This window comes from Vicugna pacos, chromosome X (assembly GCF_048564905.1).
Source record: "Vicugna pacos chromosome X, VicPac4, whole genome shotgun sequence".
Lineage (NCBI taxonomy): Eukaryota > Metazoa > Chordata > Mammalia > Artiodactyla > Camelidae > Vicugna > Vicugna pacos.
Genome location: NC_133023.1, coordinates 79,489,480 through 79,514,201, shown reverse-complemented (window position 1 = coordinate 79,514,201; position 24,722 = coordinate 79,489,480). Strand labels below are relative to the sequence as shown.

The 24,722-nt window shown below is 38.8% G+C and overlaps 1 protein-coding gene across 9 annotated transcripts in view; it reads left to right on the top strand.

Annotated features, from left to right (window-relative positions):
* Positions 1 to 24,722, top strand: part of TMEM164 (transmembrane protein 164) — a 148,352-nt gene that overhangs the window by 42,988 nt on the left and 80,642 nt on the right. For 7 of the 9 annotated variants that reach the window (XM_031675463.2, XM_072956812.1, XM_072956817.1 and 4 more), the window contains one exon: positions 15,333 to 15,382. Coding sequence is in view for 5 of the 9 variants with exons in the window: in XM_072956812.1 (XP_072812913.1) it covers positions 15,333 to 15,382 (50 nt within the window). In the remaining 4 variants the exon portion in view is untranslated. Of the gene's footprint in view, positions 1 to 2,494; positions 2,587 to 12,191; positions 12,886 to 15,332; positions 15,383 to 24,722 lie in introns of those variants that run through there. The other 2 variants (XM_072956816.1, XM_015248648.3) reach the window with 2 other exon arrangements.

The window sequence follows — 24,722 nt, the reverse complement described above, 5'->3', positions numbered from 1 at the left end:
CTGGCTTGGTGTCTGGGCCATAACAGTGGCTTGAGGCAGTCTTGGGGATTAAAATAAATCTTTCCAGTTGCCTGAAGAAGGAGCTTATCTGTGGGGAGGCACAGCAATTTCACTTTCCCTAGTACTGTTCGGACAGAGCTTTCCGGGTTTTTGAACCTGTTCTGACTTCTAGCTGACTCCCTTCTGTACTCCAGGAGGTTAGCAGAGTTGGGTGCCATATTTTTATTCTTTGTGACATTCCCTTTTTAATTGTGTTTTTCTAACATTAAGGCAATACAACGCCTATGGTCCAAACCCGAAACATTACAAGAATATGACATGTAGCAGAGTCCCCTCGAAGTCTGTGTCTCAGAGGTAACCACCATAAACATGTTTTTCCTTCAGATTTTATGTTTGATTGGTTGTGATATAAAAACTCAAGCTAATATGAAAGGACTAGAACGGCATGTATAATTCCCTCCAACCCGTGACCCCTAATCTGCTGTTTTTTTGTCCCCAGTTTCCTAATATGAGATGTGGATGGGAAATTAGAAGCAAAGACATAAACACCAACCATTATTCTTGCCAGTAGTTTTCTTCTTTCCTGCCATAATTCTCATCTGACAAAATGGCCTGTTGAGAGTTAGGGTCATCTACCAGCCAGCTTTATAACTGGTTGACAGAGTGCTGGCAATAATCTAGACCAGAAGACCTTTGTCAAATGGATTGTGAACTTGCAGACATGATCTGTGTCCTGTATCTCTGTGTGTGCCCAGAACCCCAGCAAGGACAAACTGATGCAGGCACTAGATGATAGGTACTTTTTATTACATTCTCATTTTATAACTTAGCAACCCTTAAAGGGGTAGGTGTTTTTATTCCCATTGCTAGAGATGAGGAAACTGAGGCTTAATGAGATATATATATAAAACCTCCCTTCCTTAAAAATACTCTTGTTTGCCTCTAGTGCCCCAATCCTTGACCATACTTGCATAGCTTCCCAGTGGCAGAGCTCTGCAAACATTTGCTGGCTCATGTGGCTGTGACCCTGACACAGTTGGTTCTTGCAGGAGTTGGATACCATCCATCTGTCTCACAGGTTGGCCTGGGCTCTGTTCCTTTGGAGTTGTCTGGAAGAGTTTTAAGACAACCAGGTCACCCTGTTCTAAATATTTTTCTGGGATTGAGGTCAAGGTGGGCAGTGTGAGCCTATCTTAAATGGATCAGAGGAGGAGGGCTTCCAAGGCTCCCCGAAAGGTCAAGCCTCTCTGTCCTCACCACCCCTCTTCCCTTCTCTTCCAGCTTGCCTCTTGGGCTGGGCTCTGGCCAAGAAGCCAAGTCACACTGGCACATGTCTCTTAGGGAACTTCTCTGTGTCTGACACTTTGTTAGGCACTGCAGAGAGTGGAGGCAGAGGAAACTCCTCAGAAGACAAATGAGGGAGACAAAAGGTAGTTTTGGCTACAAACGTGGTCCTTGGAATCAGACAGTTTTAGGTTCAAGGCCTGACTCTTTTATTTACTGAGTGGTATGACATTAGGCAAGTTATTTGACCTTTCCTTTGCTCAGTTTCCTCATATGTAAATGGCAGTGAGGTGGGGTGGAGAATAGCACTTACTTCATAGGGTTACTATGAGGAATACACAAATATAGTACCAGGCACATAGTGAAGAACTCAATAAAGAACAGTTGCTGCCATCATCATCATCATCATCATCATCATCATCATCATCATCATCATCATCATCATCATCACCACCACCACCACCATCACTACTACTATTATTATTTACAACAGTAGGAGACTAGTGGAGAGAGACGTGTATAGTACCAGTATGTACAAGTGGCATTCACAAAAGGAGTGATCAAACTGGGGGGTGGGGAGGAGTTATCCAGGAACCCTCTGGAGGAGGTAGAAGAAGTGGAGTGAAATATGCCAGGTAGAGCAAATAGGAAAGTGAGAGGCTGAACTGAACTGGAGTGAGGAGAAAAGAAGGAACAAATCCAACATCTGTCATACTTGGACTCTGCTCACCTGTTTTCACAGCCAATCTGTCCAGCCCTTTCTGGCTCCCTGTTGGTGTCCTGCATTGCTGCTTGTGGTTTAGATGTGGTCGTCAGAGGGGGGCTTGTTGCTGGCTGCTCTGACTGGGATTTAGAGGGTGTCTGTGCCTTGGTGGAGATGACATGGATCCTAACTCTGCAGTTTGGTTGGTGGATTCAGAGTCTAATTAGCTTGCCTAGGGATGTTGGTTTCACACTCCCCAACCTTGCAAAAGACTGCTTGATAAACCACAAGTCAAATGAATGAATTGATGAGGGGAGAGAGATCTGTATAGACACATAACACTTGTGTCTATCAGCCAGGTCATACCCTTCCTGATAGCGAGATTCCTGAAGCCAAATTAAACAGGGGCATATTTGATAACCTAAAATCAGAACTGAATGGAATTGAAGGGTCTTATGTGAGAGGAGACCATGTGTTACCAGAGAGTACGTTTTTGTCTCCTCACAGAAAGAATTCAGAGCTGAAACATGGAGGTCAAGAAAGTAAAGTGAGGATTTATTAAGTGATAAGACACTCAAGGGGAGAGTGGGCAGACTCAGGTGAGTAGCTGTGCTCAATTTCTTTGGCAAGCTGGTTACATAGGGTGTAGAAATGAATGGGCAGAATATTTATTGGGGAGGGAGGGGTTTGGGGTTGTATTTCCTGATTTTCATCCTAGCTCCACCTTCCCAAGGCAGTGAGGGAGTTTTGTCCTTATTTAGTCTGATTAGTAGTGTCATGGCATTGGTGCATGATAGGTACTTCTTATCTGCAAGGCTTATTTTACAGTAATAAGAGTATAATGAGGCTCAAGGTCTACTGGAAGTCAAATCTTCTGCCATCTTGGGCCTAGTTGGTTCTGACCTGTTTGTGTCCTATCCTCAGTAGCTGTGTTATTCTTTTAATGGTTGTGCCCTGCCCACTTCCCTCCCATCTCATATGTAGGTACATCACACCTTTTTATTGACAAGAACATGTATCCTTTTCTCTCTCCACTGCTGGAAAAACATCAGTGACAATTTTTCTCTTGGATGTTTCTGTTTTCTAATTCCATGCAAAAACTGTGCATGTGCTGTGGCCATGTTATTCTCCTAAGTTTCTCTTTAATCTTCTTAAGATTTGGAAAATACCCACTTCTCAACAGCAGTATAGTTAGAGTTATTTCTTCTCATTGAATATACTTTTGGGCTTTGTTCACAAATTCTGATGTTTCCAAGCAGGGCTGCCACGAATGGCTATGCACTGCACAACCCTAGGAGAGGGTGCCATTCACATAGACTGTAATTGAATGGCGCCACTAGGGTTGTGCAGTGCACAACCTACACAGCTATACTCGGTGGCCCTGACATAATGTAATGTTGGTTTTCTTCATCAAGAGCCGGGTTTGGGGAGAGGTAGAGAGTAACAGTTTGGAACCGTTCTCAGGGGCTTAGTAAGGGGGCTGAAGCTGTGAGCATCTGTCTAACTAGGAAAGGAAGTGATAAGTACAGTTGTAGCTTTAAGAGGATTATCCTCTGGCAGTGGGAGGACTACTTACCCTTATTCTTTCAGTAAATAAGTTTTAAAAAATATTTAATTTATTTATTATTGTTTTATTTAATTGTTTTATTTTGGTGGGGGATGGGAGAGATAATGAGGGCTTTTTTATTTTTAGAGGAGGTACTGGGGAATGAATCCAGAACCTCATGCATGCTAAGCATGCACTCTGCCACTTGAGCTATACACTGCCCCCAGTAAATAAGTTTTTGAGGGCCTAGTATATGAGGGTTGAAGAATAAGGAAGGGTAAGGAGGGAGTATTTAAACTGGGCCTTATAAGAGAAGCAGTGTATCAACATGTAAAGGTGAGTTGTGAGGATCCAGGGGAAAAGAACAGCAAGAGGAAAGACAAAGATGGAAAACTACATGAGGCATCTGGGTAATGGTAAATAATTCATTTTGGTTCGATAGCATGTGAGAAAGGGTAGTGAGTGATAATGCTGGTGTGTAGGGGGTGTGAAATGATGATGGAGGGGAGAGACTTGGATACCAAATTAAGGATTTTGAACTTTATTCAACAGACAATAAAAAGCCATATGAAGTTTGTTTTTAAAAAATAGTTTTTTGAGATATAATTCATTTACTGTACATTTCACCCATTTAAAGTGTTCAATCAGTGGTTTTTAGTATATTCACAGGCATGTACAGCCATTACCACAGTCAATTTAGAACCTTTTCATCACCTCAAAAAGAAGCTCCATACCATTTAGCTATCACTCTCCTACCTGTCCTTCCCCCACCCCCCTAGCTGTAAGCAACAACTAATCTGCTTTCTGCTTCTATAGATTTGCGTACTGGGGACATTTCAGAGATGGAGTCATATAATATATGGTTTGTTTTGACTGGCTTCTTTCACCTGTATAATATTTTTAAGGTTCATCCAAGTTGCAGCATGTATGAGAACTTCACTCCTTTTGTGGCCAAGTAATATTCCATTGGATGGGTATACCACATTTTGTTTATCCATTCTTTCATTGATGAGTATTTGGACATCCTTATATCTATCCTTATATCCATGTGTAAGTTTTTATGTGAACATTTCTCTTGGATATATACATAGTAGTGGAATTGCTTGGTCTTTGTTTATCCATTTGATTAACTGCCAAACTGTTTTCAATATTGCAGCACCATTTTACATCCCGACGCAGTGTATGAGTTTTCCAATTTCTCCACATCATCATGAACACTTGTGATTGTCTTTTTTATTTTAGTCTTACTTGTGGGTGTGAAGTGGTATCTAATTGTAGATTTGATTTGCATTTCCCTGATGACTAATGATATTGAATACCTTTTCATGTGCATATTGGCCATTTGTGTGTCTTTGGAAAAAAATGTCTATTCGAATCCTTAGCCCACTTTTTAACTTGATAATTTCTTTTTATTGTTGAGCTTTGAGAGCTATTTATATATTCTGCATAATAGACCCTTATCAGAGATAAGATTTGCAAAAATTTTCTTCTATTCTTTAGGCTGTCATTTTTACTTTCGTGATAATATGCTTTGAAACACAAAATACCTTAATTTTCATGAAGTCCAGTTTACCTGTATCCAGTTTACCTATATCTTTTGTTGTTCGTGCTTTTGGTGTCACATCTAAGAATCTATTGCTAAATCGAGATCATGAAGATTTACCATTATATTTACTTTTAAGAGTTTTATAGTTTTTGCTTTTACATTTAGGTCTTTGATTGATTTTGAGTTAATTTCTGTATATGGTTGTGAGGTAGGGGTCCGGACTTCATTCTTATACATATGGAAATCCAGTTTTCCCAGCACCATTTGTTGGAGAGACTCTTTCCCCATTGAATGGTCTCAGCACCCTTGTTGAAAATCAGTTGTGAGTGTCAATTTTTAGACTTTTCAATTCTATTCATTAGCCTATATGTCTATCCTCATGCCAGTACCACAGTGTCTTTATTACTGTTGCTTTATAGTAAGTTTTGAAATCAGGTGGTGTCGGCCTTCCTACTTACTCTTCTTTTCAAGATTGTTCTGGCTACTTGGGGTACTTTGCAATTCCATATCAATTTTAGAATTAACTTGTCGGTTTGTATAAAGACATCAGCCGAGATTCTGATAGAGATTGTGTTGAATCTATCATCTGGGATATTTAAGGAGCAGTATAACATGATCAGGGCTCTGTTTTAAGAATAGGAACCTGGCAGTACTGTATGAACTAAAATGAAGAAGGGGAGGCATTGTAGTCTTGAGGATCAGATAGGAAACTGATCTTAAGTAGTTTAAGAAAATGAGAGGAACTGAATTAGGAAAAGATCATGAGGATGGATTTGAGATATACTGAAAAGGTTAAAGTGTCAAGATGACAGGACTTGGGGACTGCATGTGGGGGCTAAGAAAGAGGGGAGGCATCAAAGATAGCAGCTCTAAGGTTTGAAGATAGGCTAATGGATTGGGTAACAATACTTTTTTTTTTAAACTTTGTATTTTAAAATGATTTTTGATTTACAGAAAAGTTGTAAAGATTTTACAGAGAATTTCTGTATATCCTTTCTTCAACTTCCCCTAATGTTAACATCTTGTATAAACATGTTAAAATTCCTTTTTTTTCTTGTTAAAATTCTTTAAACTGAGAAATGAGCATTGATGCTTGAATTCAACTGTAGACTTTATTCTGATTTCACCAGGTTTTCTACAAATGTCCTTTGTTCCAGGACCCAATCCAAGATCCCACATTGTACTTGGTTCTTACATCTTCTTAGTCTCCTCCATCCATGACAGTTCCTCAGTCTCTTTCATTACCTTGTCAGTATTGAAGAGTCCTGGTCAGTTACTTTGTAAAATGTTCCTTATTTGGACTTATTTGGACTTATCTGTTTTCATTATTAGATTTGGGTAATTTGGGCAAAAATACCACAGAAGTGATATTGTCCCCTTCTTGGTACATCATATCAGGGGGTATATGAAGCTATGTGTTATTACTGGTGATGTTAACCTTGGTCACTTGGCTAAGGTAGTGTCTCCCAGATTCCTCTACCATAAAGTTGCTATTCTTCCTTTGTAATCAACAAATATTTCCTGTGCAAAAATGATAATCTTTCATTACTAATCAGCATCTATCAGTGGTTCTTGCTTGCATCAGTTATCGCTGCAATGTTTGCCTAGTGTTTATTCCCCCCGCCCTGCCTTCTGCCTTTATCAGTTGGAATTCTACTGTTGGAGGAGCTGTCCCTTCTCTCGAATTTTTTGAGGGAGCAGTTAGCCAGGGAAGAGGTTAGGAAAAGAAGATGGCAAGTTCAGATTTAGGCATGTTAGGTCTGAGATACCTGTATGACATCCAGATGGAAATACCCAGAAAACATCTGTTATCTGCATAGAAACAACAGGTGAGTTTATGATATTGGAGGCAAGTACTATTATTCTTTTCCATTTTAGAATGTAGAAACTGAGGTTCATGGTGAAAACCTGAGGCCACAGTGGAAAATAAAAACTGGCAAAACAGCTGAGGTCGCTAAGGACCATAATGTTGAGGGCCTCAGTTACCCTACAAACGACTTTGGACTTTGTTCAGTGACTCACCAGTGAGGAACAATCGATCAGATCCTAGTTCTCAATCTATTACAACACTGTGTGCAGCAGCAGGGACCCATTTAATATCCCAAATTAAGTAAAATCTATGTACCTAATGAGTTGTACAGGCCATTGGAAAAACAAGAGGTGTTATGTTGGAGTTATTGGAGGAGGCTTTGTGGAGGAAATAGAACTTGCTATGGGCCTGGATGGAATTTGCAGTGAGAGGAGAACAGAAAGGGCATCCAAGAAGGATGATGCTATCAGTAACTCATTTTATTCCTTACAGTGTGCCAGACACTGAACTCAGTGCTTCAAACATTTAATCCTCACATCCACCCTAGGAGATAGTACTGTTGTAATCCCTCTGTGACAGAGGAGGAAACTGAGCCTTGAGTGTTTTTTAAGTATTCTCTCCTTGTAGGCAGTTGGACATATTAGAGTGTTACTATGCAAGCATGGAAATAGAACAAGTGAAGTTAGATGAATTGAAAGTTTAATATGAGCTCTTGCTGATGAAGCTCATGGTAGGGATGGATTGTTTTTGGAGATCAGAATAATTATAGCTACTATGTATTGAGTGCTGGCTATGTGCTAGACATTGTGCCAGATGCTTTGCTTGCTTTATCTCATTTGATCCTCTCCAAAACCTCGTGAGACATAGGTACTATTTTTATCCCTATTTTAGAGATGAAAATTCTCCAATCTCTTGCCCAAGGTTAAAGTGATGGTGAATGGCAGAGCCAGCATGTGGACCCAAGTCTGTTTTAACTCTAAAGCCCATAATCTTAACGACTTGCCAGTGCTACCTGTCCTGCTTCCATCCTCTTGATAAGGATGAATTTGGCAATGAGACCAGAAAATTTGATGTTTATAAGCGTAAGATTCTCTAATCCCTGGGTAGTGCTTGGATATGGACACTGCCAAATATGCCTTTGTGAGTCTCCTTATTCTAAATCCTCAGTGGTTGGCCAGCTCTATTCTTTCTTTGGATATAATTCAAGCAGGTTACAATCTGGTCTTTCAAGTCTTGGAACAGTCAGGCTTTAAAATGAATTTACAATCCTTTTAGTCCATTGTATGTTGATTTTGAAGCCTAAGAGTTTCTTAGTAGGTACTCTTGTTTCCCTTTTGTCTAAATTCTTGAGGGAAGGCTCTTTGTCAGCTCCTTGCACTGACAAAAATGGTAGTTTCTCAGAAAGAGGTCAACAGAAGGAGTTAATGGGAGGATAGGGGAAATGATGCTTTGTTATTTAAAGGGAAAGTAAGAGGAAAGATGAGAAGGCCATTATGGAATAGTGAGGAGAATTAACAATGTCGACTGAAATAAATGCACAGCCTAAAAGTTGAGAGTTATGTTTTATTTGGCAGACATTTCTGAGGATTCGAACCCCTTAGAGCCAGGGATGACAGCCTCTCAGATCACTCTGAGGGGATGCTCTGAAGAGGTAGGGGAGGAGCTAGGATATATAGGAGCTCTACAACAAAGACCAGGTAGTTGGAACATTAAAAGATTACTTGTTAACTAAAGAAAACCAGGCATCTCAACTTAAAGCATTTAGTGCTCTTCTAGGTACGGGAGGAAGCAAACATTTGGGCTCACTAAATTCATTCCTTTGACAAGCACCTAGCTATCTAGGGCCAGTATCCTGTCCTTTCTTATTCTGAGTCCCCTCAGAGTGCACCATTGTGAGTGGCTGCAGAGGCTGGGTTGCAGGCTTGTCTTCACTGAGGGATGGCGGCAGTGGCTGATGACTTGATGGCTTCAGCATTCTTTGTTTCCTGATATGGTTTGCAGTATTTTTCGCTCACAGCAGTAATACCATTTCTTGATAGTAGAGATTTAAAATTTTAAAATATTATGAAAACAACAGGTGATTCTTTTTTAAAATCCCAGGGTTGTAAAAGACTTTCAAAGCATGATATCAAAGACAGAAGCCATGAAGGAAGTGACAAGTATATCTGCTTACATAAAGATATAAAAGCTTCTGGTAGGGAGGTTTAGATAGCTCAGAGGTAGAGTGCATGCTTAGTATGGATGAGGTCCTGGTTCAATCCCCAGTACCTCCATTAAAAAAAAAAAGCTTCCGTACATCAAAAAACATCATAAGCAAAGCTACAGCAATGGCAACGTGGAGGAAATATTTGTAATAAATGTCAAATAGTGTGTATTAAATATCATTAAAACATAAATAGCACTTATAACTCAATAAGAAAAAGAACACACCAGTTAAAAAATGGGCAAAGACCACAGATGGTCACATCCCAAAAGAAGAAATAACAGCTGGCCAAAAAACATGTTAGAAAATAGTTTAATATTTCTGGTAATCTGAGACATGCAAATGAGAGCAGCAAATTGTGTGTGTGTGTGTGTGTATGTGTTGTAGGGGAGGAAAATTAATTTTCTCTCTACCCTTCTAAATTCTTGGCTGAGATTACCCTGTAATAAAAGACAAAACAACAAGAAAAACAAACAGACCTTTAATAACACGTATACCTCCTGTATACATATGAGAAACCCAGGAAAACTGAGGAACTCCCTGAAATGGCCCAAGCCACCACCTTAATTAGCATCTCCAGCTAAAGACAAAAGAGGGGAGGGAGCCTCTTATGCCAGGTGACCTGGAAAAGGACAGTAAACAAAGGTAAGGTTGTTACGCAGATTTAAGTTGCTGCCTTCTCTATTGAGAAGCTGAGTTTCTAGGGCTTTAGAGTCATCCTTTTCTTCCTTGTACAGATGGGAGACACCCTTACAAATGGAGATTTCCCTCATAAATGTAAATGTCTCTTACAAAAAGGGTCCCTTCCCCTTGATTTTCAAAGCTTCTCCTGTATCTGCTGTGTTTTTTTTTAAACCAACTCAAAATAATCCTTATGCTAAGGAGTCATTTTTGAGCTAGCAAATTCTGCAGCCTTTTAAAAAGTGATAATGACCTATTGGCCAGGCTGTAGCAAAAACACATTCCCATGTTCCCTGCAAGAGTGTAAAGTCAAAGACATTTTTTGGAAGGCAGATTAGAATCACAGGTTAAAAGCCTGAAAATATTTATTCCCTTTGAATACCTAGAAATTCTCATTCTACAAATGTAGACTAAATAAATAGTAAAGGATCTGAAAATTTTGGCTTAAGTTACATGTGCAACAGGAGGAGACTGGTTGAGTTGCATATCCACATAACTGAATAAAATGAAGCTGTTAGAAAGTGAAATTGTAGGAGCATGTTAGTCACATGGAGTATATTCAGGATATGGTTTGGGACAATGCATAAGGCCACCATGCTGGACAGGTGGATGGGGTCTGGAGTAGAGAAGGCCTTGCCTGTCAGGCTAAGGAGCTTGACCTTTTCCTGTAGGTACTGGCCAGGCATTAAAAGATTTTAGAGGGCAGATCAGACTGTATTTTAGATAGCTCCCTCTTGCAACAGTGTGCCTGGAGGTAAGATACCAGAGAAAATGATGGCAGTGATCCAGGGGGAGAAGATGAGGACCTGAGAGTATAAACATTAGTGAATAGAACCTAGGACAGACTTTAGACAGCCCAAGGCATGGATCTTTCCTGTGGTGGGCAATGTTTACAAACACTTGTCCTCAGGAACCCCTGAATAGTTGGGTGTTATCATAGGCGGTGGAGCCAGGAGGACTGGAGCCATGGGGCTGGGCCTCTGAAGATTGTGTGCCTGGCTGAACACCACTTTCCTGTCCCTCTCTCGCTCTCTTTCTCTCTTAGTTAGTTTTCCCACCCCCGCCTTCACTGCTTAATCCGCTAGCCCCTCATTTAGGATGGTCTTGGTGACTCGTCCTCCTTCCTTCCTGACGACATTTCTCAAAGTACTAACACTTCCTCCTGCGAACAAAAATGATCTTTAGGCATTAGGACCAGGAGCGTTTATTGAATCCAGTGTTGGGGTGAAGCAGAATTTGACAGGGAGCTGGACAATGATGCCTATGAACTTGGGGCTGATAGGACTGTGGAACAGGCACAGCAAGAGGAAGTGGGAAAAGTGATACTGAGAGTGTGGGTAAGGAAGATGGGAACCTGGGACCGGAGTGGTTCAGAGGATGAACTGGTACAGTTGCTGGTACCTAGATTGGGTGCTTAGGAAAAAGCTGAATTTTTAAGTTTCTGGACAAGATAACCTTGGAGTAGCACAGAGAGCTGCTCTCTCCTGGGGAAGCTGAGAGAAGGAGGTTTTGAATGGAACTTGAAGATTTTTCCAGGAAAAAAATCATCCAAAAAAGACCTCAATTTTGTAAGGATTCAAGAACTGTAAGCACCCAGCCGACCTGGGAATGAGGTAGGTTGGAGCTAAGATCAGCCTGTCTTTAGGGAATGCTGGACTCTGAAAGCTATCTGTGTGTAAATGTCATTTGCTGCCCAGGTAGGTTTGTGTTTTGGGATGTCTCACCTGGTAGAGAGTAAGTAGATTTGGTGAGCTGTGTGGTGGCACAGGTGTGGGGCCACTGAGGTGACTCCTGGTGTGCCATGGGGGTCAAAGAGCAGAGCTAGAGTCTAGAGAAGCCCCCATGAGGCTGGGACCATGTCAGGTGTGAGGTGGAAAGTGTGTTGATATGGGATTTAGGGGACCCGGATTCTTGCCAACCCGGATTCTTGCCAGAAAGCTTGTCAGAACCTTTCCCCTAGGTTTCTTCATCTGTTAAATGGGATCTCATAACAGGACCCTACTTTGCTTCCAGGTGAAGGGTAAATGGAAGAGCTTTGTAGCATTTCTCTGCATGCTACCTGCCTGTGCCTGTTTCTTCAGGTGCTGAGCCAGGCAGATTGCAGCATAAATGCAAAGTGCCACATGCTGGGATGTGCTCAGATGCCTTCTCATCTTCCTGCCATCCTTGTGTGCACTTCCAAGTGGCCTCTCTTACCACTCTGTTTGCAGCTGGAGGAATAGTTTTAATTTTCCACCTGCCAGGCTAAAACATGTGCTACCAAAATTTGGAGGCAGTTGGCAGCCAACCGAAGAAGAGAGCAGGGATATTCAGGCCAAGGCTGGGGGGCCTTCGGGCCTCTGAATTAACATGTTATTATCAGGCAGCTCCTTTGGTTAATAATGATTATGGATGTGGCTCCAGCATGACAAAGTGGAGAGGTTCAGTGTTATAAATGAAGCTGCTGAAGAAACCCATGAGTTTACTGGAAAAGCATGGGGTGAATTTGGGGTCCTTTTTCAAATCTGCTTTTTTGATATATCTACATGTATCTGATTTAAAGATTACTTGAAAAAGATACCCTCTATCCTGGTGTCGGGAAAAGACAGGCAAGATGAGGAGGGCCAATGCGCAGGTTGGAATGACATGGCCACGGGAAAGTAACTGTTGGAAAACTCATTTAGAGTTTAGACCAGAAAAACTGCCTCAAAAGAAATCAGATCCATGACTGAATTGGGACTGGCGGCTTGCTTACTTCAGTAGGTTTCTGGGCTTCTGACAGGGCTGTCATGGATCAGAACCAACCAAATGAGTGGTTACAGGAAAGTGCGCTTCCCAAGAATCTACTTGTCTCCTCTTGGCTGTGGGTGTAGAAAAGTAAGAGTTAACTGTGGGGCCCCAGTGTCCCATTTTTGCTTTTCTGTTTAGCACATTGGTAGTATCGAGGGTATTCCAGAAGCTCAGGAAGGCTGCTGGCATGGCTCTTAGGTGACTCCAGAAGTATTGAGGACCTTTCCAAAAGTGGTTGGGGGCCCCTGTCTGCTTTCTGTATACTGTAGCTTCTGAGTGTAGCCTTTGATGGGCCCGATGCTGGGTAACTATGTACAGCCTCCAACTTGGTCCCTTGCCTAAGGTGAGTAACTTTACTGCTGGGTCAGTGCTAACTAATACCAGCTTTGTTTCTTTCCTCAACTGCTCCTGAGGGGTGGGGTGGGGTATGGGAGTGGGGATAAGTTAATGTTTGGATAACTGAAATTCCAAGTTGACAATCCTTATCCCAAACCATTAAGGTCAGATGTATTTCAGAAGTCCACATTTTTTTTATTTTAAAAAAGCAATACAGTGAAGGCGGAGTGCTTTACAGACACTCACAGTGGGGGTCTGGGACAGCACCCCATAATCAAAATACATTCTGTTTGTGGAAAAACGTGTGAATACTCATCACAAGTGGAATAAAGAAAATAAATAGCCTCAGCTCAGTTCAAGTCATATTTGCTATCACATTAGTTTTGGAAAAAAGAACAAAAACAAGTCAGACTTCCAGTCGTTAGAGCCTTTTGGATTTGGTGATCACAGATAAAGGATTGTGGACCTGTAATTGTCATTGGTTTTGCACTTTTAAATCAAATTGATCCACAGGGGAAAGGCACGTTCTCCATGGATATTTTCTTGGCAGGGTTCTCTGATGAGGTATTGTGTGGTTGATGGACTCCTGGCTGTGTTCCTTTCAAGACTCTTTCTTTTCCATTCTTTTCTCCTTGGCAGGAATTCAAGCAGGCGTCTTTACTTACAGTGATTTTCCTTATAGTACCCTTTGCTTCTAAATGTAGATCCTGAGAGAACTGAAGAACTGAATGCCATAGAATGCACACGTGACAAAGCCAAACCAGTCCATAGAGCAGATAATGTCTGTTCATAACTGCTCACCACAAGATAGGGACCAATATCAATGATTTTGTAAATCCACACTATTAAGTTACTGTAGGTGAAATAACTCCATAAACAAAACAATTTTGTGAATCCTTATTCCTCCGGAATGCCTTTGATCAAACATTCAGCATATCTGGCTGCCTGGAGTGGTCAAATCTCCTGGGGCAGATTCCTGGAGGTCCAGATACATGCAGATTCCTGGAGGTCCAGAATTATGGAATCAGCATTCCTAGTAGCAGGGAACTTATCTGTCTCTTAGATGAACTGGGTTCTTTTTGTTTGGTTTGACTTGGGAGGGAAATAGGAGAGTAACCACCTAAGTCATGCATAGGAACAAACCAATCAAATGTGGGGGAGGAAAAATAATTTTCCCTCTACCCTTCTAGGTTCCTGGCTGAACCCCCTGCTTCCCCAATAAGAGACAGATTAACAGGAGAAAAACAAACAGAGGTTTAATAACATGTATACCTCCTGTACACATGGGAGAGATCCAGGAAAACTGAGTAACTTCCTGAAATGGCCCAAGTCACCACCTTAAATATCTTTTCCAGCTAAAGAAAAATGTTGGGTGTTGATTTGGGGGGTGGGGACAATGGGGGAGCAGTTCCTGGAGGTGAACAGGAAAGGCACAGTAAACAAGGTTAAGATTATTATTGCAGATTTAGTTCCTTGCCTTCTCCACATTTGAGCATTTCTAGAGGTTTAAAGTCATCCTCCTGATCCGAAGAGGAAAACATCCTTACAAATGGAGATTTTCCTTGTAACTATAGTTGTCTCTTATGTCACTTCTACACAGTTTTCAGAGCTTTTCCTATGTCTGCTGTTTCTTGAAAACAATCAGCCTAAAATAATCCTTATGCCAAATTCTTATACTTTTGAGGCAGCAAATTCTGCTCCCCTTCAAAATCAAAGGGAATTTTGGATAAATACAGGATGCCCAGTTAAATTTGCATTTCAGATGACAATGAATAATGTTTTAGTATATGTATGCTCCATGCAATATTTAGGGTATACTTATACTAAAACATAATCCATTGTTTATCTGAAATGCAAATTAAACTGGCATCCTATGTTTTTAGTTGCTAAATCTGACAATGCTAGGTATTGATTAATTCACCTTCCCCCATGGGAGGCAAACCAGATAGCATTTGTGTATTCGTCCTATGCTCAGAATCTATTTTTAACTTGTCCTGGGTTAAAAGCTTCTCATAGTGGCTACTTGTGTCATAACTAAAATTGAAGAGTTGAAAATTGAGTCTTCTAAAGGTTGAGAGGATGTGTTACTGAGGCTGAAAGGGCCTAAGCAAGGCTTTCCTCATCTCCTACCCCACCAAACACTTCTTTGCTCTGCATCCATCTCTTTCCTTCTTCCCTTCTCTGTTTCTCACATACACACACACACCCAGAACATACATGCACACATAGGTTCATGTGCTAATGCAAACATGTTTGGAAAACCACCTGCTTGCCTTTTAAATTTTTTGTATTACATTTTTTGGGTAAGAGTTTGATTATTTTTTGAATTATTATTATTATTATTATTATTATTATTATTATTATTATTATTATTATTATTATTATTGAAGTAACACTGTCTCACTGTGTCCAACATTTCTCTTGATAACCATACTTAATTTTTTTCCATTGCAGATCTTCCTCCTGGCCTGCCCTCCATGTCCGGGAGCTATCGTCGTCTTCAAGTAAGGGAAAATCATTTTTCTGTTGCTATTGCTGAACTGTTTTGTCTGTTTGATAACAAAGGATGAAGAACACATTGCTCTGAACACCTTGAGCCTGCAGCGCTTTGTCTCTGGGTTTCCTAAGGGACAAAAGTCTTCAAGGACCTGCTGCAATAGGGAAATGTTGTATGTGGATATTTGGCCTTTGTGCTTTTGTCAAGTCCTGACAAATCCTTCTTAGCGATTCCTTGTGGCGGTGGTTTGTGGCCAAGGGACGCTTCCTTGGAAGGTTGCTGCCCTCAAGTTTCTCTTGAGAGCATGCTGGGGGCCAGACAGCTTCCCTCCTCTCAAGAATCTTTGCAATGTGGTCCTGCTGCTCCACTGAGGATATGGTTCTTCACTTTGAAGGCCTTTGTTCTTGTGTTTGGTTTTTTTTTTTCTTAAAGTGCAAATTAAAGTGAGGAGAGAAAAATATCACCTTATTACAAGTCCTGACTTCTTTAAAATAGGAAGCATCAAATCCATTAAAGTGTAGTGCAAGCAAATCGTGTTTATCTGAAGTAAAGTTTGCTTAAATGAAATTCTCAAGAGTCTCGGAACCCTCATTTTAACCCAAGAGTTGTGACCATCTCACTTACCAAACCTTTTATTAGAGTTGCTAATGAGAAGCTAAATAGACCAAATTAATTTTGTCTCTTTCCGCCTTCTCTGGCCCCCATTTTGGAGCTGTTTCTGAGCAGGGAAATGGCCGCAAGCCATAGAGAGGGGGCAGAAAGTAAAGAGCCCAGCAGATCCTTGGATAATTGAGAGTGGTGTAAATGGCTTTCTGATTTACTTAAGTCATTAAAGTGTTAGGTAGGGGAAAATATACCCCATTTGCTGCTTCAAATAGCTTCTTGGAATAGCCGCTTAGTCTCTTGCCTTAGGTGAGCGACTTTCTGCTGGATGAGGGGTAATGGATCCTGATTTCAGGTCTCTTCCTTGGACAGCTCCTAAGCGGAATGGGTATTTGACCCTGTTTCCCTTCTTTGATTTCCCAAAATGGGCTCAGTTTTTCAGTGTAATGTTTTTAAAGTAACATTTATTGGTTTTATTTCATTATTATGAGAGTAACAATTCTCATTATAGAAAATACAGAAACCCATAAAGTAGAAAATAAACATCACCTCTAATCCTACCACTAAGATTATTTTGGTTATTGCCTTCCTTTTATTTTTTTTACAAGCAGAAATCATGTTTAGTTTTTTATTGTATCTTTTGTAAATTTAATTCAATTTGTATACGTTTATACATATAAAATACATAAATATGGTTGTTGAATTTGTTTTTTTTATAGTGGTCATTTTTTTTCCCTCCTCTCCTTTTCTTTGTTTTTTTGGCCCTTGCCTCTACCTTTCCACATCATCCGTGTGTATTACCAAACCAGTATGTATCCTTCTGTATTCTTCTCTCTACTCGTAGGTGTACACACACACACACACAGGTTTTTAAATATTTTGTTGTTTTTGTTAACGGTTTTAGAAAAATACAATCATCTATATACTTTAGCACATCTTACTTTTCTCATTCAGCAGTATCTCACTGAAATCCATCAAAGCCTATTGGTATAGTTCTTACTCTTTTACAAGGCTGTGAAATATATCATGGATGTGCAGTTTATTTAGCCATTCCCCTATTAATGAACATGTACATTCTTTCCAGGTTTCTGCCACTACAATCAATGCCGAATTAAACATTGTTGTGCTTATGCCCTTATATACTGGTGCTTTTAATTTATACACACACACACACAAATGTTTGTATATAAATAAAAAATATTTGTTATACTGAGTTATAAAAACAGGCTGGCATAATTCAAGTTTCCCTTTTATATGTAGTATATGAGATTATTCTTTTTTTTTTAACGTCTACCAACATAAGGTGTTATGGTTCTTTTATAATTTTGACAATTTAATGGATGTATTTCATTGGCTGCTAATGGATTTCAGTATTACCTCTTTTTCTTTTTTGTCCAATTGGATTGGCTCTTTGAAATTCTATTCATAGTATCTGCCTATTTCCTAGGGGTTGTTTGTATTTTTCTTAATTTGTAAGGCCTCTTTGTATATTTTGGATATTGGCTCTTGGTCTATCATCTTTATTATAGATATTTTTCCCAAATCTGTATATATTGACTTTACTGATGATATATTTTTCCACATAATTTTTTGCCTTTTTCATATCCAAATATGATTATTTACTTATAGCTTCTCAGTTCCCAGTCTTTGTTAAGACTTTTTAAAAAAATTTTTAAATCTTTTTTAGGGGGAGGTAATTGGGTTTATTTATTTATTTTTCTTTAATGGAGGTACTAGGGATTGAACCCAGGACCTCTTGCATGCTAAGTGTGCACTCTACCACTTGAGCTATACCCTCCCTCCAAAGACATTTTTCTTAAAGATAGATAACCAGTGGTACTAGCATAATATATCAGATAATCCCTACTTTCCCCTGTGAACTGAACTGCCATCTTTGTCATCAGACTTTTTATATACAAGGATCCATTTATGGATTCTCTATTCTGTTTCATCTGTGTGTCTATTTGTGTTATAAATCATGTTGATTGGGTTACATTAGCTTAGAAAATATTTTTCTTGGCTGTTCGTTGGTATTCTTACATACACATTTTAATATCATTTATTCAAACCCCTACCCCCGCCCTATTGAGATTCTAATTAAAATTGCATTAAATTTATATTTCAGCTTTGTGAGAATTGATTTTTTAAAAATTTATAGCTCTTTTTATCTAAGAAATGGTAATTTCCTTCTATCTGTTCAGATCTTGTTTTATGCCTTTCTTGACATTTATTCCTAAAGAATTAATAGCTTTTGTGTTCATTATGAATAGAATATTGTCCTCCTTTCCATTCCTAAGTGCCACTTGCTAGAGTAGAAAAAGTTTATTAATTTTAAAAATAGTTTTTCTATCTAGCTACCTTACCAAATTGTTTTTCTTCCGATAAATTTTATTTTAGTTTTATCCCTTCTTTCCAATGGCTATACTAGCTATGTCATTTTCTTCTGTTTTTGCTTTTGCTAGAAACTCAAAGACAGAATTAAATAAAAATGGTGCTGGTGGGTCACTCTGTCTATAACTGATTTTAAATAGAATTTTTTTCTGTGTTTTTCCAATGCTTGCTGTTGGTTTTTGTTAAATAGCCTATTATATTTAAATAATTTCCACATTTACTTAGAGAGATTTTTTAAAAAGGAATAGTTCTGTATTTTATCAAATGCTTTGTCAATTTTTTTATTCTTTTTTTTTAAGTTTTTGATATAGTGAATTATGTCATTAGCTTTTCTGGTTTTGAACAACTCTTACATTACTGAAATAATATAATAATATATTACTATTTTGATACATTGCTGGATTCTATTTGTCAGTCTTTTATTTAGAACCTGGTCTCAGGATTCGCAAGTAAGATTGGAGTCATTTTCTATTGGATTCCTTTCATTTTAGGTAGAAGGATTAAAATTATGGTAATTATGTAAAATGAACTGCAGAATTTTCCTTCTTTTTCTCTGGCCTGGAATATTTTAATTACCCTTAGAAATTATGTGATCTTTAAAGGTCAGATAACTCAACTGTGAAGCGCGACTGTGAAGTCTTTGTGCCTTTTTCAGTTGATAGACTCTTAACCACCTTTCCAATGTTTTATATGTTAATTCAACCATTCAAATCTTTTTGAGTCAATTTTGGTCATTTGTATTTTGCTGGGAAATTATCTGTTCTCAGTTTTCAAAAATGTTGCCATGAATTTAGTTGAGCATGTACTATATGCTCTTATTTTATAATTAAAAAAACTATCTCCTCATCTGTAGTCATGTTTTCTTTCTTGGACTTAATCTTGTCTGGTTTTGTGTTCTCTTTCTTATACTTTATGTTTTAATCAGGCCAGTAAGTACTTTATCTATTTTTGGTTCCTTTGGAGAACCTAGTTTGGATATATTTATCATTTTTACTTTTATATGTATATATAAAGGTCATTTTCAGCTTTTAATCTGTTGATTTCCTTTTTGGTTTTTTCCTCACCTCAAGATTTGTGTTTATTCCTTTACTTTTTGTCTTTTTTCATCATAGTTCTATTCTTTGTTTACTTAATGATGTCATAAGCTTTTCTCCCACTTTATCACAAATTCACACTGTTCACATCATTTGAAAATTAAACTTTATATTTTGAGATAAATATATAAAATATACTATAATAAATATCATATCACAATACAGAAGTAGTTGTAAGAAAAACACAGAGATCCCGTGTACCTCTTAACTAGTTTCCTCCAGTGCTAACCTATAGCAACCAGTCAAAATAAGGAATAGTTCCATCACCATAAGTATCTCTCCTTTTGTTGTTTTACAGCCACATCCACTACCCTCCCACCTGTGTCCTGTCCCTGACACCTGGCAACTAATCTGTTCTCCATGTCTATAAATTTGTCATTTCAAGAATGTTATATAAATGGAATCATACAGTATGTCACCTTTGAGATTAGCTTTGTTTTTAAAGAAAACCTTAGCATAATTCCTTGGATATTCATCCACATTTTTACCATACATATCGTTTTTAATGGGTACATATGATTCCACTGTGTGAAAATACCAAATGCAGTGTGAAGTTGAAAATCAGTGTTTTAGAAAGTAGTCAGCTCTTAGAATAATCATTCCACCTTATATTAGTATAGCTCTGTTTACTGTTTTCAAAGTGCTTTGTCTTAAATGAGCTCATCTAATACTTCAAATAATGCTATGAGATAGGGAATACATTATATCTACTACAAATAAAGCAGATGGGGCCAAGAGATACTAAATAAATAGTTTGGCTGAGATTGGGTAGTGGTAGAGTTGTGATTCCCTGCTAATTCTCATAATCGGGTTTACTGTGTGCCTAGGCAAGGTGGGAAACATTTAACATGGATTATCTCATTTAACCCTTCCAACAAACCTATGTGGGTGGTACAAATAGTATCCCCAGTTAGATCAAGGTAACAGGCTGAGAAAGCTTAAGTGACTTAAGTGACTTAAGAGTGGTATAGGTGGGATTTGATCCAGTTTCTCTCTGACTTCAGAGCCTGTGCTCCTAATCACTGCCTTATGTTGCTTAAGTGAATGTTTTCTGCTCTTCTGTTAGCATGAAAACATCCCACTGAAAATTCCATACACAGACGGCACTGCTGTGGTCAGTGTGCTCTGTGGGTTCTGTCTACCCATATCTTGCTTTTTCTATCAGCCCTTTGTTGTGCCAGCCACACATGAGTTTGTCTGCTTCCCAGCTAAGCTCGGGCTGGCATGTTCTTTGTGGAGGCATTCCCAGTCACTGCAGGAAGTGGGTATGGTATACCCAGCAGGCTGCATGCCCCATGCTGGGCAGGGACTGCCAGTTCTCTTGGAGGTGGTGAAGGAGCAAGAGTCTTCACAGGGTTCCCATGGGGCCCTTGACAAGATGGAATAACAATTCCCCAGTGTTCTGGCTGAGTCCCGGAGGGCTTCATTTATGTGCCCTCAGTTGACATGTGACTTGCTAAGTCTACTGCTAGAACTGGCTGCCTAAGTGAAAAGGATGTAACTAGAATGTGGTGCTGAGATTGGAAGGGGTTTCTGCCTGGCCCACCACTGTAGCAACTTTGGGCGTGGTGCTCTTTTGATCTCTAATATCTCCAGCTTCCAGAATTCCAGCCTGGTAGTGTTTGGCTTCTGACCATCTCTTATCCTGCCACCTGCCCGCCTGTGCACACCCCACCCCACTTCCATTCCTGGCTCCTGGATGCTGTGGATGCTCATATAGCAGCACCAGAATTGCTCTTTGTGTTGTGTCTGTATAGGCAATGTTCTGCGTCTCTGAGTCTGAGCCATTTTCTTTTTATTCATTTGGCTGTTTTAGGTGGTTTTCATCTGAAGAGCTATCTACCATCTTCAATATGCAGGCCACAGAATTTGTTCTCTTCCTCAGGTTTGAGTAAAATCAGTATATCCTTAGAGAACATTCTGTGCTTACTGCCCTGCCAGCAACTTCAAAAAAAGTTGCCTGTCTCAGTTACCTTTAGGGAACATGACCAGTCACATATGAACCAGCCTGCCTCTCGGGTTCTTTGTAAATAAGATTCCCTTTTGCAAACCTAAGGGAGAGGAAAGAGGGCTGTGTGGTAGTACAGTCAGGTACTCCTCAGCTCCCCCCATATTACACTGGTAGCTTCTCTTTTTCTTTCTGCTCGTCTTTTTCCTCATTATTATTGTTTTGTTGTTGTTGTTGTTGTTGTTGTTGTTATTTTGCCTTCAAATTCCATTACAGAAGATTCCAAATGTGTAGCCTGTGCTTATTACTCATTATAAATATATTTTAAAAAACTTTTGAGGGGGAGGGAGTTAATTAAGTTTGTTTATTTTAATGGAGGCACTGGGGATTGAACCCAGGTCCTAGTGCATGCTAAGCATTGAGCTCCCCCCCATTATGTATTTTAATTTGTGAACCGTCACTTCAAATTCTCTGCCCAGTTTTTTATAAAGAGATATTTCTCTTGTTGATCTTCATGAATTGCTCATATATAAAGAGTATCCGTTATCACCTTTGTAGTAAATATTTTCCCCAGACTGCCTTCCAATTCGTTGATGATGCTTTTGATATATGTTTATGTTTTTATTGGTCAAATTGACTGATTTCCAAACCACCTTCAGACCATGGCAATTTCTTCAGTGCTTTTATGCTTTAAGATTTTTTTCCATTCTAAGATCGGATAAACAATCTAATTTTTAAATTGTTTTTTAAAATACTTACCTGTCAGTTCATCTAGAATTCATTTTGTGAGTAGTGTGAGGTAGGGATAGAACATATTTTCCCCCAATTGTCATTTATTTGAGCACTGTTTGTTGATTAACTATTTCCCTATGATTATTGCTGTTACATTTTATCATACATAAATTCTTATGTATACTACTAGTGTAGCGGAACAAAATTTGCCACCTCAAGACATTTCTCTTTGGCATGAAGATTAATTTAGGCTGATTATTTTTAGGAAACAGAAGACTCAGGAAGTCTTTCTTTTTACCTCCCACTTAGCTACCTAAAGATTTTAAGTAAAGGGCCTGTTTCTGAAATAAAGCTATCACCAGAGATGTGTGCAAAGGACTAAGCATAGTGAGGGAAACTCTAGGCAGACCCTGGAAATCAGAGTCCCCTCTGTGTCCAATCATCTCTGCCTAGCTCAGCAAACATTTTTTTACCAAACATTTGCTTTTCCATCTCCATGTGACTTGCCTTTCTCTCCCTTTGAAGTCCCAAACCAATACACCCAGCATCCTCTTTTGTCTTTAGCTGAAGATGATATTTAAGGTGAGGGTTTTGGCCACTTTGGTGAGTTGCTCAGTTCTCCTGGGTCTCTCCCATGTATACATGTTGGTAAATTTTGTTTGATTTTTTTCTGTTAATCTGCCTCATGCCAATTGAATTCTTAGACCAGCTGGAAGAACCTAGAAGGATAGAGGAAAATTTCTTTCTTCTCAGTACTAGGGTTTATTTGCGGGCTTGTTATACCATCCCATCAGTGTCTCTGTTGTGTTTGCCACCAGTTTCATACTTGTATTCGCAACAGCTAGCAGGCCAGATCTCTCTTCAACACTCTCCCCAGCCTATTAATTTACCTACACTTTTTTCATAGCTGATCTGAACCATTTTTTCCTTTCAAATTAACTTAGAATGTTTTATCCTCTTATTTTGATTGGAATTACTTTAAACCTAAAATTGCATTAATATCATTACCATATTGAGTCTCTATTCAGGAAAAGACAGTATATTTATTTTCGTTCGTTCTTTCTTTCTTTCTTTCTCTTTCTTTCTTTCTTTCTTTCTTTCTTTCTTTCTTTCTTTCTTTCTTTCAAGTGTAGTTGATTTACAATGTTAGTTTTAGGTGTACAGCAAAGCAATTCAGTTTTATATATACATATACATATACATATACATATACATATACATATACATGTATATATACATATACATGTATTTTCACATTCTGTTCCATTATAGCTTATTACAAGAAATTGGATATAGTTCCCCATACTATACAGTAGGTCCTTGTTGTTTATCTATTTTATATGTAATAGTGTGTGTCTTTTAATCCCTACCCCCTAATTTATCCCTCCCCCAGTATATTTGTTAATTTATTCACGTTTTCTTGTATGTTCTTTAGCCATGTGTGTGGATTGTGTATCCCATGTATTTCCCATCAACATCATTCCTGGATGGTTTGTAGTTTCTGATAAATGATATCAGAAAATATTTATTACCTTTTCAAACTAGTTATTATTGGTGTGTAAGAAAAATTTTGGTTTTACATGTTTATTTTATCTTGGCCACTATACTTCACACTTCTAGTAGTTTCTCAGTTTTTCCACTTGAATTAGTTTGGAAATTAATGGTATCAACACCCATATCATAACTTTATTTCTTTTTAAATTGCAAAGCTTTTTTTCAAGCCTGATTGCATTGGCTGTATTGGATAGAACTTCCAGGACACTGTTAAATAATAGTGGTGCGGGCAGGAATTCTTGCCTTGTTTCTGATTTTAATGGAAATGATTTCAGTGCTTTCACTATTGACTGTGTTGGTTGTTGGTTTAGATTAGATGTCCTTTATAATGTGAAGAAATTATCTTATTCTTAAATTACCAAGTCCCCCACCCCCCACCCGCCCCTTTTAAAAATTAGGAATGGTTGTTGAATTTAGCTAATGCTTTTTGAGAATCTATTGAGAGGTTCATTGGGGTTTTCTCCTTTGACTTCCCCATTTGGCATGTTACATTAATAGTTTTCCTAATAACAACCTTTGTTGGATTTCTAGTCAGCTTTCCTTTTCCTCTGCATACTTGGGAGAGGTTCAGGTTTGGCTTCCAAACAATGAATTTGATAGATTTTGCTCTTTGCCATCTCCAATGTGAAATGTAATTCTGCTGCTACGATATTTCTTTGTAATTCTCCCTTGCTTTGCTGAGCTCTCTTTTCACCCTCGTTTATCTTTCCTTTTCAATATGTTTTACTCCAGTGGCTTTCTATACCTGTTTCAGAGAGTCCATGTTTTCTTGTATTCTCTTGAGGATACAGTTTTCTAAAATACTTCTTCTGGTTCAGACACTAAATTTAGACTTTTGTGTTTATTCCAAGTCTTCAGAATGATCTGCGTTTCCCTTCTGCTGCCAGAGGTTTTCATAGGAACCATGCTATCTTTTGGGTATGTTTATTCAAAATTGAAGGAAGATTTATTTATTATTTCTTAAAGACACAAGGTATGTGGATTTCCTTTGACTATCCTCATATCCTCTTAGATATTGGTTAGAA